This window comes from Zootermopsis nevadensis, unplaced genomic scaffold (genome assembly GCF_977971745.1).
Source record: "Zootermopsis nevadensis isolate Lab colony 2312 unplaced genomic scaffold, Znev_1.0 Znev_ptg000017l, whole genome shotgun sequence".
In the NCBI taxonomy this organism is placed as follows: Eukaryota; Metazoa; Arthropoda; class Insecta; order Blattodea; family Termopsidae; genus Zootermopsis; species Zootermopsis nevadensis.
Genome location: NW_028259149.1, coordinates 13136947 through 13158639, shown reverse-complemented (window position 1 = coordinate 13158639; position 21693 = coordinate 13136947). Strand labels below are relative to the sequence as shown.

Sequence of the window (21693 nt, the reverse complement as noted above, 5' to 3'; positions counted from 1 at the left end):
CATCATCAGGGTTAACCCTGATCACCCAAGAGGATTTTAGTGCATGTGTGCTAAAATCTGTAACAGTGATCCATGCCCAACACAGAACCCAGGAGGATCCTACTGATGACAATATAAAATCTTTGAATACATACAAAATAACTGAAACGGTACAAACAACTTCCTGATGATGAGAAGAAAAGAACAGTGTGCAGGGTTTAATTTTCCTTGCTGTAGTACATTAAAAATGAGACCCATCTTTTACAAGGTTAGTCACACAAGCACATAGTAATGGGTTTTCTGTAAGATCATATAGTGGAAACTGGGTAGCTAAATAGGAAGGTGTGTCACTGTTCACTGATTTTCGTGCATGACCAGAGAAATCTCTAAAATGGCAGGACTCTTGGTTTGTAACATCCACAATTGGTATTAACAAGACTAATAATAGAAAAGATGAGTATGATGATTGCTATTAGTAATATGCAGAAAACACTAATTTTCTGGGCTTTTGAACAATATCACTCCATGTAGTTTGTCAACATGATTTAGTGAAGTGAAATGAAATGAATGTAGAGTGTAATTGGAAACATTGACCTCAAACTAATACCAGTCTTCCTAATAACAACAGTCACTGCTATGGTTCAAATTCAACATATGATCATACAATAATTATTTTCTGCATTATTCAGTTTCAAGCTGATGCAGTGTGTGTATATCAATCAAGCAATTAAAAAATAAATAAAGAATTTACTGCACACTGAAAATTCTTTGAAAGTTGCCGGGTATAGAGGTATTACAAATATTCGACAAAACTTAAAACTACTGTGCCAAATAAATGTATTTTAAAATACAAAAATAAATAATTAGTAGGAAATAATGTCAAATTAAAGATACACTGATATGGCATGTTACACTTGGACAACAGACTAACCCAAAACAGACCAACCAGAACTAACACTGGAAAAGTTGATTTTGTCACATTTTTTATCACAGAAAAGAACATAATAGCCGGCCGCAGTAGCCACGTGGTCTGAGGCATGGACCTCATGCGCCTGGCCACTGGGACCGTGGGTTTGAGTCCCACTAAAGGCATGGATGTTTGTCCGCATCTTTCTGTGTTTGTATAGGTAGAGGCCTTGTGTTGGGCTGATCACTCATCCAATGAGTCCTACCATTGTCCAAATAGATCAAAATGAATAAATAAAAAAAACCTTGACACCTATGGGTAAAAGATGAGAGAAAGAAAGAAAGAAAAAGAAGATTATATAAGGTGCAGTTCTTAAAATTAGCATGGAAAGCATGCTGTTACATCTGAGTAATGATAAACTGTAGACTGAAAACCACTGATTGGTTTATATCTCATCACATAGAAATCCTTGCTACAGTGCAACCAACAGCTGTCAATTATCTTGCTTATGAATAATATAGCATAGCAGTGTATCACTCAGGTGTTTGGTCATGATAATGAGTTAGTGGTCCCAGATGCACAATTTTTGTGCTTCTAAAGCAAACTATAGTAACATATACAATATATATATATATATATATATATATATATATATATATATATATATGTATAGGAAATTTATATACAGGAAAAAGATAAAGTAACTTTCATGTGATAATTTTTTGTACTTTTAAATCAGTGATAGAGTCATAACATGAATAAGAAGAAATTCTATTTAATGGAAAACAAAATGAGGACTTGTCTCAAAAATAGAGGCAATAAATTATGAGTAATAGTTCTAAAGTCCAGACACAATTCATTCATATCATTTTACTGTAACTCCATATTTGGTTTCAGATGTGCTACAATATGTGGATTAACAATAAACTGAATTAATAGCAACTCAAACCATAAGCCATATCCAAAAGTAGGTGGCAGAGGTTCTTTACACATTTTGTTCAATAAAAATATTTGGTAACTACATACCAATTCATACTTGTTAGGCAGTATTAACTGTCCATTTACCAACAAATTTTAAGTCTGATCATGATCATATGTAAAGAATATCTTATAGTTGTCTGTGTAATTCCTCGGCAAGTCAACATTTATATCCTTGGCAGCAAGGTACACTGCACCTGTTGCCATGCTGGTTGTTAAACGCAGAAGGGATAGTTTCTGTAGCTTTGGTGCAGTCTCCTTTAACTGTGCAATAAATCCTGGTTTCAGGTATTCCCAGCTAAGCCATACGGAACCCACACACACTACTGGAAGTCCTCTTGCTTCACTCAGCAATTTCTAGAGCAAAAGGAAAATCGACATCATGTGAAGACTATTATTAGTTTGCATTCTGCATTTTAGTATAACTTCTCACTGAATGGTGTTTGATAAATGCCAATGCAAGCAGAGGCCAGGAAAGTTGATTTATCTTGAGAATCAGTTTTCACTTTGTCTGGGTAACTTCAGCACTGCTAGTATGATATATCAACCAACCAATTAAATGCAGTGATCCATACAATTACAAATATGTGCATTACTTAGTGACAGATACTCACACTGTCTACTTGAGGAAGAACTGCTGTTACATGGCGAGCTAGCAAACGACCCGCCTCACTAAACAGCCATTGGGAAAGCTTGTCTCCCTGAATTGCTGCCTTAGCCAAAAGTTTACACAGGCCAGCAAAGTGACTCTTGTCAAATCTGCTATAGCAGTGGTCTAGTAGGTCAAATCTAAAACACAAAGGTTCACTAGTTTTCATTTGTTTTGAAAGGAAATGAAGGTTGTTAGCAAGAAAATAAATCTAAGATGTTCTTTAGCCTATTCTGAAAGACAAGTTTACATAGGTCTGTGTGTTTACCTTCCCACCACCCACCCACAATTCCCCCTCTCTCACATATCAAATGCTTTTGAACAATAGGATTGATTTTCACGCACTTTGAAATTTCTAACATCAGTAATATAAAAATGGCTTTTCAGTCTTTGTGGTGGAAGCAACATCAGCCTAAATTATAAATTAATGTAGTCTTGAAATTTGAAATGAATGAAATCACTGAATACTACACAATTTTTGTTAAGGTAATTCTTTTGTAGAATGTAAAACGGTATGGTAGCTTGTAAAATCTATATTTAACTTTCTGCTTGATGCTTATAATTAATAATCCATCTGAGCTAGGATATAAAATGTTGTATGAAGATAGATCAAACATACATGCAAATTATGTATAAAACATTCTTTAACTATTGCAAACATGGCATCAATGCAAAACTGTTTTTACAATGGCAAATTTTGTGTAATGAGAATCTGTATTAGAGGAATCCTACTAACATAAGATACCTCATTTTTATGTATCAAATAGAGACATGTCCTACCATGTACTGAAAATATTTTTCCATAAGGGCACATGTACTACATTCCTATTGCAGTACCTTTATAACATTTCAATTTGTTTAAATGTTTAATTACATGTATAAAATTTATACCAAAAAGCATGAAAAAATTCAAGCTATAGACAGAAAACAAACTTCATCAAAATTCTTCAAAAAATTCTCTGATCTCTTGTTATGAAGAAATATGGCTTCCCTTACTACAGGTAATAATATACAATGGGAATTATTCTAGAATGGTTTATTTTGGAGATTTTAAGTTGAAATATTGGTGTGGAAACAAATTTCTGTTCAAGGGTTTTCATGGTTTTCCTCATTCCCTCCAGAAAAATGCTGATATAGTACCTTAAAATAGCCCATAAATGCATCATTCATAATACTCATGATAATTAGCAGGGACCAGCTTAAGGAAATGATACTCTTTGTCAAAAAATTTCCTGCCTTTTTGTACAAGCCAATGGTTCATTACAGTGTTCATAAAAGCCCACCTATGGGCCCTGTACTAAGCCAGATAAAATCAGTTAACACACCTTGCACTCTATTTTCAAGGTCTACTTTAACACTAGACTCCTACAGACTGGACAACCAGGGTTCAATCATCGAAGAGGGCAGAGGATTTTTCCTCTAGCCTCTGCATCCAAACTGGCTCTGAGGCCCACCCAGCCTCCTATTCAGTGGGTACCAGGGTCCTTTCCTGGAGGTAAAGCATGACCAGGATGTGATGCTGACCACTCACCCCTGTCTAATGCTGAGGTTAAGAATGAGTAGGAGCTATACTTTCTCTCCCCCTCCCGCGCCTACATGGCGTATAGTGGGACAGCTTTACTTTACTTTTACTTCTATCTATCCACAGGTTTCCCAATAAATCCACTCACCTATTCTTTATATCATAATGCTCCAGAATCACTTTCCAGACGACTTTTGTTGGATGTGGTGGTTGTGCAAAGTTGTCCTGCTCATCAAAACATACCTTTATTGCTTTGTGTGAGATCCACCAAGCTGGAATCCAGAACACATACTTCATAATCACTGAGATGCATGACCAGTTTAAGTAACTGTTATAAATAACAATTATTTGGCTCTAGTTATGGTTTACTGAGCTTTCATCATTTCTGCTTGCTGGCAATCATGAGGAGTCCATTTTTGAGGCAAACTTCATTAATCCCAAATGTGGTGATGGCCAGAAGACAGGACAAACAAATTAACATAGGATGCAAATAATGGGGTGGGCCTGGTATTTCTAGATATTCTATGGTGTAGGGTCATTCTTATAAAACTGACAGTTATTTAATAAGTACATATTCCCCATTCTTATAGAATCTGAAGATTCATTACCATGTAAACCACTGACTCTATCCTTTACCAGATGAATGATGTCCACACCCTAACACACCATTTCTTAAAGATGAATTTTAATATCATCTTCCTATTTATAACTAGGACACTTTCCTTGAGATTTTCCAACTAAAACCTTGTAAAAATTTCTTGTATCTATATATATATATATATGCTACATGTCCTGCTCATCCCATCCTTCTTCATGTCATGAGACTAATATTAGGTGAGGAGTATGAATTGCATTCTTGACCTCAATACTAGATGGAGGTGAGTAGTCCGCTTCATCCTTGGCTGCTTTACCACTGAAGAAAGAACACCTGTACACACGGGAAAGGAGGCTGGGCAGGCCTGATAGCCAAAATGAAAATCTTGGGCACTGGGTACTCTCATGACACATGACAAATATTCCTATCTTCGTCCTTACTACACAAAGAGATGCTAGAATGGTCATACTGTACTTGGAGACATAAATCACAAGAACATACATTAACACAGATACTCACCAGCACCTTCATCTCCCATAATGTGGCCCCATCCTCCACATCTGTGAACAGAGCCATCTGGGTTGTGCAACAAACAATTAGAGCCAGTTCCAGCAATCAACACAATTCCACCTACAAACAATGAAGCATACAATTAGCCATTCAACAATCGACAGAAATGCAGAAGCACTTAAAGAAAATATTCGACAATTGATTTTGGCAATTTCCCAAGAAGAGCTTGGTCGAGTATTTCTAAACATGTTAACGAGATGTGAAGCTTGCCTGCAAGCACAAGGAAGTCACTTTGAACATCTTTTGTGATTTAAGGTAAGAACAATAAATGTAATAACATGTATTAGTGACGAGAAATATTCGTATTTCGCTGTTACTAGCGGCACTGAAACTGATTCGCCGGTCACCCATGGAAGAACGCTCACAACTCCCACCCACATCAACAGAGTGCCAGCGGACCACGCAATCCAAGCATGACTGGGGCCTCATAAATTGTAGACCCGGTATTTGGGTGTATGAAAAAAAATAATGAACATTTGTCAAATCAAATAAGCATACAAATGTAGTTTCATGAATAATTTTGTTCATACACCCTTCTGGCATGATGTCATCAATATAGTAACCATGGTAACTCAACATGATTGCACTTCATGAAATTCCACCAATAATTTGAATTAGTAAAAAAAGACTAAGGGAAATATTATTTTAACTGATATAATTAAACAACAAATGATACACAGTAAAGTGGCTAGTGTACTTGAATAATAAATCTCTTAGCATGGAAAAGGTTAATACAGGTACATACCATTTTCTAGAGCAGCTGCTATGGAACCAACAGTGTCGCTGCAGACCACATAATTGCTGCTTAAGTTGGGGAAGTTTTTCTGTAATTCTTCTTTCAACTGTTCATTAGTTTCTTCTTGTTCACAGCCACTCAGGCTCATGCCCTACAATATGTATGCATGCAACAGTTTATCTCTTAATTGTTTAAAAAGTCTCATCTTTATGCCAAAAAGGGGAAAACGGAAAGATGGGGAGGGAGAGTGAAATAAAGAATGGGAAGACTAAAATAAATAAAAATAAATATTCTGACATATACATGGACACAGAAATAAGAAATACTGAAAACCATGAGAAAAGTAAAATTGATAACAGGGTGGCTAGAATTTGATGCAGAATTTTCAGTGTTTCTCATAAAAATGGTGTAGATCAGTGTTGATTTTTCAGTAATTTCAAAACATGGAACTAGTGTGTATACATTGGGGACCTCAAGGAAACTGCTTAATATGAAACAACACAATTTATTGATGAACTATGATCAAAATTCCAGATCAAATTCAAACCATGTAGGAACATATACAAAGAGATGAAAAGACCTTTAGATAGAATAGGTGAAGACACATACCTGAAGTGAGCACAGAATTATAAACTTACAGGGCAAAGAGTAAATGGAAGATAAAGGAGATACTGGAAACAGGATTCTGAGGCTGTTGTGCTCATTATATTGGACACTGTGTTATGAAATATTGGAATTACATGCTATCACTCCATTCAGAATGGAAAAGAATGAATTTTAAACATTCTGTTAAACACCAGGATTCGAAACTGTAGTCGTGTACAGTACTGGACCCTTTGGCCAGAAAGCCTGAGAACTAAGGCTTTTTTAATTTTAAGATTTTGGATCTTTATGTAGAAAATTTTTAATACAGACAAAATAAATAATAAAAATATATTAAGGTATGTTTTATCTACTAAATTATACAATATAAAAGTTCTTCTGTTTTCAGATGTTTACCAGCATAATATCATTTTACACTCTCAAAGCACCTCCTAACTTGTATTGCCTAATTTTAGGTTATTACATTTTTCTTTATGATGGGAAGAAATATAGATTTTATGTCCTCCCAGATGTTTATGCTGGATATGGGATGACACTATATTAGCACCACCCTAGGCTACTATTCCAACATTTACATTGTCTGTTACTACCTCTGTTAACAAGCATGAAAGACAACAAATCAACGTGTCAGACTGTTGCACCACTGACCAGTGCATTAAGCGGTTTTTGTAGTGGCACATTTGCTTCATACTTGGCCTGTTCAACCATCTTGTTAATTCTCTTCTGACATTCTTCCATGCCCAGCACCTGTAATATAATACAGAACTAACTTACTCCACAGAGCACATTTCATCTTGACAAGTGCATTTTCTGTAAGTGTAAATTGAACTCATGGTAGGGAAATTGAATCTGTTCATCCAATCATGTTTCATTTCTGAAAGATTGTAATTGAAATTTGGTGCTGAGAATGCACACTTAACATTGTCAAGCAAATTTTATGTTGAAAATCAGTCCAATACCCCATGATTTACAAGAAAGTCAAACCAAATATTTTTTTAAGTCACTGTACAAAAATGGTACAGGACATAGGATATAAAAGATAAAGTTATAAATGTGCTGAAACACTACAGCACTAAGATGTGTGGGGAACAAAGGTAAAGATTAACATATTAACCCAGGAGGAGGTGAGAGGTCAGATTCAGTTTGGATGTGGCAGCAGAAAGAAATATCCTTTCCTGTACTGAAAACAGAATCCTTATCATCCTACCTCTGGTCAGTGATTTCACTGAGTGAGGTAATGCAACTCACACATCATATATAAAACAGAGAATGCAGTTCTTATTAGATTATACAAGTTTTACTTAACTGCTGTTTAAATAATATTTCCTCTTTGTAGATCAGATTTGGAGAAATTTTAAGCAAAAAATTAATGCCTCAAACACAGCGAAAGTGTTAAATAAAAACACATTAAAATTATTAGGGCCAACATACCCAGTGATTTGTGTGAGGTCCAGCAACTTGTACTAATTTCTCTCCATTCCCATTGTACAATACCACGTTTGAGTGTGTGGTACCCCTGTAAAACCAATATCACATCAGAATAATCTTTAAACACAGCAATAAATAAAATCTAGCACTGCATTTGTCAACACCATTTTCCGCTTGTCAGTATTTCCTACGTGGCCACACAATCAGTGGCTTCACAAGTTACACTCTTTACCAAATATCATTATGGTGGCTTAATTTAGATGGAAACAACTAACAGGGCATGGGAGAAATGGCTCAGAACAGACCCTGACCCATCGTCCTACGTAAGCAATTAAATGCGAGCGGTGAGGATGGAGTGGGCGACGCGGAAATATCAAAGTAGCTGTTTGTGTGGCGCTGTCCTTGGTACCGGCGAAGCGGTCACCCCTGACGGCGGAAGTCCAAGCAGTTGACGAGATCAAACATTCTGATATTTTCGCGCGAATGGCTGTGCTGGCCGTGCAGTACAAAACAAACGATTCCCTCGCTTCGTATGACCGCCCGTGCAGCTTATGCAGCTCGCTTGTTATCGCTTACGTAGGACATTGCCTCAGGCGTGGGCATTACCCTACACATTTTAAAAACAGTATCGCCCACACATCGTTAAAGTTCACGGGCACAGACGATGCAACCACGGCTCACCGTAGACCAGCAACGGCCATCAGACCAGTGGACCAAAGGCAGTGCCCAATATAATACACCAACTACTGTGCAACCAACATCCAGTGAAGTGTTACTAAATATGATTTTGTAAAGAACTTTCCTTTAGGCTCTGTTAAAATAAACATAATATTTTGATTTATATCATATGATTTAACTTGTTTTTTGCTACTGACAATGACCTCTTGAGGTCGAAATGCGTTTGGCATTAGTGTCCTTCATAGTGTAAACAGTTATGTTTGTATGCATATTTTATATTCCAATACATCACACGGTATGCAAGGTTTTAAGATGAATCAACTAACCAACAGCTGCTTCCATCTTAACTAAAGATGATGAAGACTTCAGTGTTGTTGCACCGTGTAGTCTCGTATAAGTTTATCGACGTGTAAGTGGCGCTTACTGCCTCATCAAGAACTTAATGATGGGGTAGCAAGCACGTCTGAAACTTCGGTAAACTTCTACCAGATTACAGATTACAAGATGCAACAACCCAAAAGACAGTCATATCCATATTCGCATCCGTGAGAACCTCAAAACACACTTAATTAAAGATGATCATGTCTAGACGGATGTGTCTATCAGATAAAATCTTTGAGCGTTGGTATTTATCAGTTCCTGCAACTTAAAAATACTTGTGGATGGTCCAAATCGCATATCAAGGATCAAAGTTCGAAATGAAAAGACGACAGACTCTTTATCTAATCAAGAATGAAATAAAACAAAACATTAAACCGCGCTATAAATCTCTCCTATTATTGCTATTATCCGTTGATTCTGCTTAATTAACTTCAGACCTATAATCTTCATGTTTCGGGTTGATATGATTTGGTTGGCTTTATAACTTGGAGACAGTCAGGGATATATAGAGGATTTACTTAATGATGATACTTTGGACAGATAGTAGCGATTGTTACTTTGGATAAATGATATTTTTCGGTCCAAAGACGGCTAGATGTAATCCCGTTCGATTACCAAAATTACGACCAAACTATAGAAAACAACAAAGAACAGTTCTGACGGTTTTTTAGTATATTTCCGAAACGTGCTCTTCTTTGATCCGAGGGCGACTGAACTCGATAAAATACTCTGGGGCAACGATTAGTGTGAGTTCTGGGCAGAAACTTAACGTTTCGAAGACCTCTGCCTCCATCATCACTTCCTTAATGATGGAGGCGTAGGTCTCGTAACGTTGGCCTTCTGTCCAGAACTCACGTGGCTTGTTGCCCGAGAGGATTTTACCTAATGCTGAATTCTATTGGGAAAACCTCTTGGACTGCGAACATGGCAGGACGGTACAAACCCTTAATTATGATAATCATCTAAATATTACTTAAAAGATGGTCCCTATCACTAAGAAGTCATACTGCTTCGTTATTGATTCGTTGGTCATTTGACTGCATTGCTTGAACTGCATGTGTTAACAACTTTCAATGAGAAGCCAGAATGGTAATAAATAGGGAACAAGGATCTGGAAGAAAGCGATCGTGGCCTATTTAGAAGCACTACTTTAGGCCACTGGGAGAAAGCTCACAATAGCAGATAACTCGGCCGAGATCGGACATTCTTTGAATGCAAATCTAGAGCCTTACAGCTGTATATCCTCCATGCAAACTTATATAAATGGTGGTCGAAGATAAGAGCAGGAAAGAACAGGAGACTTTTGAGACAATCTTTCAGTGATCAAAAAGAAACCAATACGGTTTGAATCTAGTAAATATATCTAACATTAAAAAGTCACATTCTTGCATTTAAATTTTAGAAACTAAGCATTAGAAGATACATTTGAAATAAGACTTACCCTTCGATTCCGCCAAGTATTATATTCGCCATTTGATGAAATTAATGAAGCTGTTACTAATACTGCATTGAAACTTCGCTCTACTAACACTTTATCTATCATCAGCGTAACACACGCTCTTTAACATGTACAAATCTGTCATTAACAAATGTTAAAAACTGACCGGTGACGTGCACTGGTATTGCCAACGTACCAACAAAAATAATAATATAAAGTCACTTAATAACGGATTCGTTCGCTTGCGAATGACGTGTTTCTCCATGGATATTGGAACCGAATGGAATGATTCTCTTCAATCTATATTAGCTGCCACCAGAGTGCAGTGGATTTGTTGTGGAGGTATGTACGAGACAAACAGAAAGAAATTAGAGTAAATGTCACAAAAAATATAGCCAGCTGCTTTTAACGGACATAAGCATATAAACTAACCAAATGTTCTAGCTATATGTTTCCATAATACACATCTTTTCACTAGGAAGCAGGAGAAGGCTTTCCATAGTATAGGCAGGAGTATAAAATATACCATAATGAATTATTCTGGGACTACCAAGGTGGTGTAGTGGAGAGAACACCGTTTCAAGAACCATCTTCGTCCACAGGGTACTGAAGTTTACCTTACACGACTGGTAGCCTGAGAAGAATTCATTATACCAAGTCACCTTGAAAGTTTCAGATCATACATAAAATATACAAGTTGTGAATATTAACATGATCAATGAGACATAATGATTCTGTAACCTCATTTGAGGGAAAGAGATGGAAAAAACTTAATTAACAATTACATATTCCTTAAGATGGGATTCAGGTTCTCATTGGGATGAATGTGAAAATGTCTTTTGGGATGCCACCATGTACTGAGCAACTTATTCCCTATTTGATACAATGCAACCTGTGAAATTGATGCAGTCATAAAAAAAACATGCAGACTCAACCTGTTTGATTCAAGAAAATACAAGGCTATGTAAGGAATCAAACTACTGATTAATTCTTTGATTATTTTATGATGCTTGTTCAAGTGAATATGGGAGGTAGTAGATATGATTTTGTGTCATATTTCAACACAGTATCACAGTATTCAATTCAAGACACCAATAAAAACAATGACAAATGCTATTTTGATGAATATAAAGGTAAAGACAAGGAAAACTTGTCCCTGTGCCTATGTAGTGTGCTATATAAGTATAAGAGGATATGGAGGTAAAACCTGACACATTCTGTACCTCAGAAGTAAATGAAGCTAAACTGGTTAGCTTTACACTCCCAATGACTATGTTCCTTAGGAAAGACCCTTGGTAACCATTGAGGATGGGTGGAACCATTAGCCTATGATGAAAAATCAAAATATCTACCCATTCCAGCAATCAAACCCAGGTCATCCAATTCCTAGCCTGTTCCTATCTTGACTTGGTTATCATGGCTTATGAGAATTAAAGTACACAAATTTAGTCATGTACAATAACATGGTAAATTTAATGTAACTGTTAAATTTCAGAAAACAGCCATAAATAATTCTCTACTGATGTCTGAAGTAGGGGTCTGCCTGACAGGCTAAAGTAAAATGGAAACTTACAAATTAACAATTTTTAAATTAAACAGTCTGGTAAAGCAAGTCAGAAGTATGTATCAAATTGCTGTCAAGAAAAGAACATGAATAAAACACTTTATTTATTTATTCATTTTCACTCAATATATTACCATATTTTAATATACATTGTCTTAACCATCTTCTGGGATGATTTTAATATGTAGGTGTTCAGTTCCTCTGATCACAATCACCTTCAAGGGCTGACCAGTCTCTAGTGCTTGATAAATGTTGCTTGCTCCATGCACAGCAGATCCATTCACATGTGTCACAATGTCTCCTGGCCTCAGTCCTCCTCTGTAAAATAAAAAGGTGGAATAACATGAACCACTTGGTAGCGACAGTAACAAGTCAAAATTATATCATGAAGAAATTATTAAGAGCAGATTTAAATTGAGAAATGTCTGCAACCAATTAGTTCAACATATTTTATCTTTCTTGTCCTGTTTAGAAAAATACAGATTCAAATACACAAAACTATAATTTTACCCATCATTAAACATGGTGGTGAAAACAAACTGATAACAAAATAAATGGATGAAAGTGAGGAGCTTCATACTTTGTAATCAACACCTACAATTGTTAGGGTGATTAAATAAAGGAAGATGACATAGGAAAGGCTCACGGCTATACGTTAAATCATATCAGCATCACTTCCACTAATACCACAATGATACTATTGATTGTAAAGAATTAAAAGGGTTTGCCTCTAATGGCATCACATACCTAACCTACTCCATGAAGCTGACTGATGTTCAGATAGTCAAGAAATTCCATTCCTTTTATGGAATCATGCCCATGACCCTATTCTGAGCCAGAATAATGTTTCCATGAAAATCAGTCAACCAGTTCAAAAATGATTATGAAGGGAGGTCACACAAGTAAATGGACACAAAAACACATACATGCAGTAACATAAGCCTGTCTTTCCTTACAACATGAGCAAAGTACTTACACATAAGCAGGTGAACCAATGACAACTTTCCAAACAAGCACACCACGTGTTACATCTTCTGGAACTTGGTGGTTACGAGCCTGCAATTCATGAATTATCTGTGGTGTCAATGTGAGCATTGTGATACCCATGTAGCGTCGCTTGGGTACAGAAGACACGGATCCTGTAATATGAGTGAGAACATCAGCTACCATTGGCATAATTATTTTGCCTTGAATATACTAGGATGTTTCTCACTCTCTCTCTTCTGGATATTCCAGCCGCTCTTCTTAGGAAATTCAGAAGATTGAAGTAATGGTCAAGAAACGGAAGAAGAATAATAATACTAGGATGTAATAGCATGTACCAATGAACAGATTAGGAAGAGTATGCATAATGTAACAATTCCAGGACATTCATTCTGTTTCTGCAACTTGATTCTAATTTGTGAATGCTCTTTATAGGTAGAATAAGAAATTTTGTCAGCTACCTGATTTGCTAAAATATGAACTTAAACTTTATGACTGGTGCCAATGATGTTAGAGTTACCTGAGGTCAGTGAGCTTTATGTAGCTCTGTGCCCGGTAAGGGATACCCCCACACAAACTTTCAAAGTCACTTCCATGATCAGAAAAATGTAGGTTTTCATATAAAATGCCTATTACTGGCATCCAGTTTAATCACAATCAGCATGTACTGACAGATTTTAATAAAATTCCAAATATAACATTTTATGAAAATCCATTCAGTGGTTCTCAGTTTGTTACATGTAGATAGGACAGCCAGACATGGTAAAATTCCTGTATTTGTTGGTGTGCATCAGAATTGTTTAAATGGGGCAAGACATTATACCCTTCTAAATGGTACTTCAGACAATCTGCATTCTTGCATATGAAGTAATACAAACAAATCACAATTACCTATTTCTGATACATTGGAATGTAATAATTTAACAGAACTCTCAACTTCTCACATTGGCTTTTCAATGTATTTAAATTTTTCTCATTATAGCAAGAGATCTGTCTAGATTACGAGTTCAGTTGTTTGTCAATCTTTTCAGTAACAAAAGCACTATGATAAACCATTTGAGTGAGACAGAGAAAGCAATCAGTACTGCAAACACCAACTGTTCCATTCATTACCATGTTCATAGAAACCCACCACCAGTCCCTAGTCTCAGATAGATGAGTTCAGTCCGCACTGTCCCACTCTATTTCCCAAGATCCATTTTAATATTATTATTCCATCTATGCCTAGGTCTTCTGAGTGGTCCCTTACCTTCATGCCTTCCAACCAAAATTTTGCAAACACTGAATGTTAAAATATAGAGTTAATCTGATCAGAGATCAAATAAAGTAATTTTCAGTTTCTTCTTCTGCTGCAGAATATATGTCAAATATGGAAACTTTTGATGGTGACTGTTGTAACAAAAGAATTATGAATGAATTATTATTACTAGTTTCAGAGACTGTGAGCCTCTTTGCTGTGACACTTAATGCACGTATCTAATGTTATAATTACCTCCAGCTTTGTGCCTCTCTTCAGTTTTGTGTAGAAAATCCTTGGCATAGTCAACAGGTATTGCAAATGAGATGCCAGCTGTAACCTTCATTGCATTAATGCCAATCACTTCTCCATCCAGATTCACCAATGGACCTCCAGAATTTCCAAACTGTCAAGTGAAATACAAAATAATTTAATGCATGGGAATGGAAGGGGCATTGCTAAAGAAATTAAACTTCTGGCAAAGAAAAAAATAGTGTCCATAATGTTTCACAGCACTAAATATCAAGTAACACTGTTTCCAAGCCTCAATTAGCAAGACTGAAATATCTAATTTCTATTGCCATTGTCTTTATCCTTTAATAGCCCAAGTTACAAAATTTTCAGCTTTGAAATGTGCCATTTGTACACTTGTTGTTCATAAACATGCGTGGTTTTAGGGGAATAGAAGTCCATAATAATTTTAAAACATCTTATACTAGTTATCAAAATTACAATAAATAAGCTTTCAATTTACATTTCAGACCATTATTTTCATTTTTAGCCCAATATTTTATTCATCTTGGCCTCTGCCAGTTATCTTCCATGCTGGACTGAAAGTTCAAAAATCTTGGTGAATGTGATCAGTATACTTCAAGACCTATTTGATGTCATCCATCTTTTTGACATTAGGGAAGGCTTTCTTATTTGGTAGGTTGGTAATTTTATTTGGGACAGAAAGAAACCTGAAGCTGTTTTAGATGTCATTAATAAAATATGTTGTGATGACTTCTCCAAGAGCTGGATTCACACATGTAATACTTCAAAATGAAAAAAAATAACTTTCTGAGCCCTAGGAATAGCTTTATCATAGGACTGAAATGACAAATGCACCAATATAAAAAAACAGAAATAAGGAACAACAAACCATGACCAAAGAAACATAAACAAAATTAAGTGCATAAAGCTTTTTGATTAGTTATTTAATTTGTCTCAGAGTTTTGTTGTTATTGGGTTGATAATAATAATCACTGCCGTCCCAACAGGAATCAAAATCTTCAGTCGACTAGCAACTCCATACAAATGAAAACTGTCTTTTTTTTTGTAAAATTCTGGCCACCAGTGTTTATACTCTGTGCTGAAGTTGTTGCAAATGGTTATTGAAAACTTCCCTTTTTTGCTTAATTGCTCATTTAATTTGTGATACTCTTCTGGTATATATGCTACCAGATAAACCCAAAATCCATCTAAACTAGTCTGTCTTAGGCAAATCTATAAGAAGTAATTATCACTGAAACCTAATGTAATGTAATATAACCTTACAGCAATTACTGCTGTTTTAGCAACATCTAGTACTTAACACATCCCTTACTAAAAACTAGTCACTAAGATGAGCATTTTTTGCAACTCTTCATTATAAAAAATGCAAAACAATTAATGGGCATTAGCTTACTTAAGATGCCATTTATCTGTACCTTCTGTTACTTGATACACTACTGCACCAAAAGATTTAGCTTTGTGATAGTGTCTTCATTGTATCTGGGAGGTACCTAATCTGTACCTTGGTTGGAGGCTGGAAATACTACAGGAAACCATATAAGAAATATAACACTGGATATTTTGTGACCTCAACAAGGTTCAAAGTGGGTACCTCCTAAAAACAAGTCAGAGTTATGCATTACCTCTAAGCTTATCTGATTGAAACACGGAAGGTATGGCATAATTTTTAATATGTGGGAGGTCCTGGGATCAGTATATTAGTAGTTTTCCCAATACATTGTTTGAACTTCTGCATACCTCATTGGTCTTCAAGTTCATTTACTGCAGATACAAATCCACTATTATGGAAACAATATAGAAATAACAATGCAAAGAGGAAAAAATATTGTTGTTTCTCGCTAAATATGCATTACAGTGATTTTTTTTTAAAAAAGTTGTAGATATTAATAAAAACATTTTACATATGATAAACCAGTTCTGAAAATTGTATAAAAGTAGACTGTAAAGTATATTCCATTACACTAAACTGATATGGACCAAAATCACATGCATATTTCATGGAATGTTTCAGAGATGAAGTGTATGAACAGACATAACCCTCACTTAATGTGATAGAAAAAATAAGAATCTAGACAAGAAAGTAAATGAGTCCTAAATGCAAGATTAGCATTCAGCTCAGCTGACATTTCAAGAAGAGTACTGACAAGAAAAAATAGTGTTCAGGTAATACAAAGCCACAAGCTGCATGATACATCATTCATATGTACCGTAATGGATGCATCAGTCTGGATGTACTCCATATCCTTGCCTCTCAGACCAAGCTGTTCACTTGGCCGGTTCACAGAACTGATCACACCTGCTGTAACAGTGTTTGAGAGTGATAATGGACTCCCAATTGCCACCACAAACTCTCCAGATCTCACGCCATGTGAAGAACCTAGTTTCAGCACTGGAAGATTATGCTGTAATGACAAAGGTTGTCATCAGTGACATTTACAACACATTTATGACACTACGGATAAATCAATCACTGAAATTACTGGCTATTTGCACACACACAACCTGTTATCCAGTTGTACTGGGGACTTTTCCAGGAGGTGAATAAGCTGGAGTGTGAAGCTGACCACTGAGTGCTTGGAATGTCACTTCCATGCCAATTATACACCTTAATGGAACAGTGCTTACAAACAGGCAAATCTTTATGAGATTCTAAAACTACATATCCCTTCAGACCCTTACCACAAAATCAACTGACTCATAGAGAAGAAGCTGGAGGATGAAGGAGGAGGATTAAAAGAAGGAGAAGAGGATAAAAGATGCAGAATGAAGAGAAGATGAATAAAGCATACAAAATTCCTATGTTTTAGGTAATTTCCAATGTTCTGAATATCTCACTCCATAAAACTGACCTCCTGCTGATGAGTTTGGCCTGAAACTAATAGGCTGTATGAAAAAGTACCACATTCCTCTTAATTTGTGAAAAATTTAGATTAAGTAATTACTACAACAGGTATATAATTTTAACCTTTACTAACTGCATGTCATGGCTTATGTATAGTACAGCTGGGCATGAATTGCACTAGCATACTACTGGATCACCTGGAGTCCAACTGGCAGCCCTGCAATACTGTGGATTAAATCCTTTCTTCCAATATTATAATGGTCAAAGTACAAAAACCTACTCTAGCCATTGATTATAACAATTAAAAATGGCACGTATATAAAATTATGAAAAACTGACCTGGTTGACCATCTTTGTACTTGAGAACTATGCACTTAGTTGTATAATCACACAGCCACAATTTCATATTTTGGAGTTTAAAGGAAAAAGCAATATACAGTAAGACATAGGTAATGTTTTGCCTTTGCCTAAGCACCACACAATAAATACATACAAGGGGCATGGTGGCAAAACTCCACACATATTTGTTTTTGGTACTAAATGGAGACAAGCAGTCATTTTACCTGTCCAAAAAAAATCCTCTGATGTCCACAAGATAAGGAAGCTGTGGGGGTCCTAAATTCAATCTGGGTACAGTGGTGAAATAAAAAATTCTGCCCCTGCTGGGAACTAAACTCCTATCACACAGTCCTAGCCAGTCCTTTTAATGAGCTATAATGAGCACTATACAGACTAATTTCAATTTACTTTTCTTGATTTAAGGTTTTCCATTTTTAGTGTACATTTTATATGGTCACAGCCACATTTACATGTTCAAGACCCTCCAAATAAATCTTTCCAGAGTTCAGTGTTCAGCACTATTTTACCTTCGAACCACATTAAATTGAGTTATCAGTATATGTACAAATAAGAGGAAGGTTTGTGTTATGCCATTTAATACAATGCACAACTTACACAAGGAATACGAATTGTAGCCAAATCTGACCTGACATCCACATCTTCCACAATACCAGTAAATGTTCTGCCATCAAACAGTTTTACCTAAAAAAGTTTAAATAATAATTATAAAAAAAATCATTCAATATCACTTAATATTCATACACATTACTACATAATTAATTTCTTATTATATATGCTGTCCATAACAGCAAATGCGATGTATTTCATTTTAATGTTTAACCAGACCCCTTATATTTCTACTCTCCCATGTTATCCACCTTCTTGCACCATAAACTTCTTGTAAGGCCATATGAGTTATCACAATTGACAATTTGTGATTAATTTCTATTCAAGATATATATAAGAACAGTAGTTAAATAGTGTTCAACAACAAATGTATGTTTGCTATAACTTTATAAAACATTCAAAAGCCACATAAAACAAGAATAATGGAAAAGTATCATGCAATGGGCTTGGTGCTAGACCAGAAAAAAGAGGGTACACAGGGCTTTTGAAAATATTGAGAAAAAAACATGTTTTGCCTTTTATTCTGAAGAAGAAAAAGCATTTTTGCCTTCTGAATTTCTACTTATAAGCTAAGAAACTCAATTTGTCTCAGAAAGCAAATTTATGAAACTCCATGAACAAATACAAACTCAAACATCCAACTTATCAGGATGTTATATTTTCACTTTGCATCTATAATTCCTGCAATGAAATGCAGAAAGCAGTAACACTGTATCTTTGTGCCAACCACAATGTATAAAGGTTATAACTCTGTTCACAAATTGCTATCATTTGCTGAAACTGAAACCCACACTGATCATGTGAAACCCTTTAGCATGCTTCCTTCCAGATGGCATAACCTACAACCCATGCTGTTGCTCAGTTCACATTTCATCTGTGCTTTTTAAACTTGGCACAAATGTAACATACTGTAAAATAAATAACTAGCATAACCTAACATGTGATGGAGCTTACATTTGTTGCTTAAAAATGAAAGTACATTTAAATTAATATAAAAATGTACCTAACCACACAAACACATGTAAACAAGATAGTGAATAACACAGTGTCAGAATATTGTGTGAAAATTCAAAACAGTTATCTCAGCCCACTTATCTTTATGTGATGCATATTCTTCAAACAGTGGCCTTGCAAATGCATCACCCTTTTTCACCCCATTCACCAATGGTTACAACATTGGTGACTTGACAGCTGATGTTCATTACTGATTGGATCTGACTAAATCTGACATGGTTGCATGGCAGCATAATGATAAATCACACTAACAGTTTTTCATATTTCACAGAAGTGAAGGATAACAATTACATACAGGCATATTTAAATTATGTTAGACCAGAGATAAACCATCCTGAGCTTCTTTGTGGTCTTTCTCAATTCTTCCAGGCAAATGCCAGGATAGTACCTTAAATTATGCCACGACTGCTTCCATGTCCTTTACAATTCATTAATGATCCCATCACCAGATGCTATATAGTTTCAGCAACTGACAGTGCCATCAAATAAGCCACAAGCAAATATTTAAATCGTGTTTGGCAGAAAGTGAATATTACTCATCATCTTTAGGGTCTAGATCTAACTGATATAAGGACACAAAAAATGTGAGGTGGGACAAATTTACAATCCTAAAACACTGGAACATAAGAGAAATTTATTTGAGTGATGAAAGTGTTGGTGACAATTTCCTGGTGACATACCTTTGTGTGTACATACTTGCATATGAATTTAAGCATGATGTATCACTTGTGTATGTATGAGAGAAGCTAATTTTAAATAATAATAAAAGAGACAGACTGATTCTTCTAGTAACTGATGAGCTTTGCACATTACGTGAGCATTTTTGTCATTACATTCACTAGGTTATGCGTACTTTACTTCATACATTGAGGAACACAAGAAACTGAATCTGCTTAGGTTAGCCATATTTTAGTTATTATATATAAATTTTACACTGACTTATTGTTTAGTAATTTTTTAAGTGAATGTGTTGGTAGTTCAGTGTGATTTTCTGGAAGTAACATATCACTTCTAAAAGTTTCTTAATATTGTAAAGATACCATGTGGTTACTATCATATGCCAATACATATAGCTGAAGTAATAAATACTGTCATACTTGCACATGACTGTGAGGTTTGCTGATCACAACGTGGGCATTTGTTAAAATCAAACCATCTTCTTTTATTATAAAACCTGAACCATTTGAAAGAGTGGCTGGTTGACCTGAAAACAAATCTAACCTGAAAGCATTAAAACTGGAATTAAAAAGACAATTTATCAGATTTTTGTTAATGGCACATAACTTTGTCATTAATGTTATGTAAATAACACATATACAAGATAGTCACAAGAAAAATTGGTATGAAAAGTAATTTTGTTTATGAAAATAGTAGTTTCAGACTAATAATTTTATACAATGTAACTAGGCTCATGTGAAAGGAATTTTAATATTAAATTCACACAGCACATTATGCTGTACCCTACTGAGGGCAAGAAAGACAAATTCCTGAACTTAAAATAACTGCACAGGCCTTTTATTACCTTCTAGTATCCTTAATTTCAATGTAAACTGTACTTGGTGCCACAGTTTCAACAACATCTGCTATGAAATTATGTTGGGACCTTAGACTACCATTCTTATTTGAATCGCCCCCTGTTCCAATATTTGGATCCAATGGCTTTGTTGCTTCTACCACTGGCAAGAAATTAAAATTCCTTAAACTGTCACCTTGGAACCAATAACCTAACCCTATACCCAGTCCAAGAACAGCTGATGTAAATGCCCACTGACCATCTGACAGTTTTGTACTGTGACGTATTCTATCGCAGTCTGTTACGAAATACCATCTTCTAAACACATTATAACATCCCAAATAATTAAAATTTATTTTAATCAATTTGTCATAATTATATATGCGTTTAAAATGACACCGAACGCTTCCCTCCACCGCCTTCATGGCCATACCGCAAAACACAGTAATAACGATACGTTTGGTTTAGAATTATCCAATTCACAGCATTTTCTTCCCATTCCATGAACCAGTAATATCGCATTTCATTATTCCCTTTAGTCAAAGATTAATACACGACAGTGTTTCTGAACGAACTTCATTTTCGTATTTCTGCAATCTGTGATTGTACAAAGGTCACGTTGCATCACACTTTGGCGCGTTTCCTCCAAATTAACGTCATTACTTATTTTCTTTGTAAAAATATCAATATCGTCAAGGTTCTCTTTTGGTCATTTGCTTTTCACCATACCTCCAACTATCAATCAAATCCTTTACTTTTTCCTGATTTTTGTACTATTTCCATCTGTCATAATTGCAATAACTTTAAAAATTCCATTAACATCTTTGCTAGCT

At 35.5% G+C, this 21693-nt stretch overlaps 2 protein-coding genes across 8 annotated transcripts; both read right to left on the bottom strand.

Annotated features, from left to right (window-relative positions):
* Positions 1-1741: 1741 nt before the first annotated feature.
* Positions 1742-10686, bottom strand: Nagk (N-acetylglucosamine kinase). Of its 7 annotated transcripts, none has more exons than XM_022075415.2 (8): positions 10468-10686; positions 7971-8055; positions 7188-7286; positions 5946-6087; positions 5150-5260; positions 4184-4307; positions 2479-2653; positions 1742-2221 (listed from the first exon to the last, which is right to left on the bottom strand). In XM_022075415.2, the coding sequence occupies exons 1-8, from the start codon at positions 10497-10499 to the stop codon at positions 1961-1963; spliced, it is 1029 nt and encodes a 342-aa protein (XP_021931107.1). In that variant the 5' UTR covers positions 10500-10686; the 3' UTR covers positions 1742-1960. The 7 variants fall into 7 exon arrangements, with proteins under 7 accessions (XP_021931107.1, XP_021931193.1, XP_021931116.1 ...); XM_022075501.2 differs by lacking the exon at positions 10468-10686 and adding an exon at positions 8972-8996; XM_022075424.2 differs by lacking the exon at positions 10468-10686 and adding an exon at positions 8649-8751.
* Positions 10687-12119: 1433 nt separating this feature from the next.
* Positions 12120-21382, bottom strand: HtrA2 (HTRA2-related serine protease). Its single transcript, XM_087350708.1, has 7 exons — positions 21294-21382; positions 20445-20568; positions 18322-18408; positions 16733-16927; positions 14505-14655; positions 13005-13167; positions 12120-12346 (listed from the first exon to the last, which is right to left on the bottom strand). The coding sequence occupies exons 1-7, from the start codon at positions 21380-21382 to the stop codon at positions 12184-12186; spliced, it is 972 nt and encodes a 323-aa protein (XP_087206834.1). The 3' UTR covers positions 12120-12183.
* Between the last annotated feature and the right edge of the window lie 311 nt (positions 21383-21693).

Excerpts from the sequence above, each read along its gene's own strand:
- Nagk (XM_022075415.2), bottom strand. The coding sequence starts at position 10,499 with ATGGCGAATATAATACTTGGCGGAATCGAAGG. Across the intron at positions 5,261-5,945 it reads AGCAGCTGCTCTAGAAAATG|GTGGAATTGTGTTGATTGCT; the intron begins GTATGTACCTGT and ends CATTGTTTGTAG. Across the intron at positions 2,654-4,183 it reads CATTATGATATAAAGAATAG|ATTTGACCTACTAGACCACT; the intron begins GTGAGTGGATTT and ends TTTGTGTTTTAG.
- HtrA2 (XM_087350708.1), bottom strand. The coding sequence starts at position 21,382 with ATGCGATATTACTGGTTCATGGAATGGGAAGAAAATGCTGTGAATTGG. Across the intron at positions 18,409-20,444 it reads AACCTCACAGTCATGTGCAA|GTAAAACTGTTTGATGGCAG; the intron begins GTATGACAGTAT and ends AAACTTTTTTAG. Across the intron at positions 16,928-18,321 it reads CTACAATTCGTATTCCTTGT|CATAATCTTCCAGTGCTGAA; the intron begins GTAAGTTGTGCA and ends TTGTCATTACAG.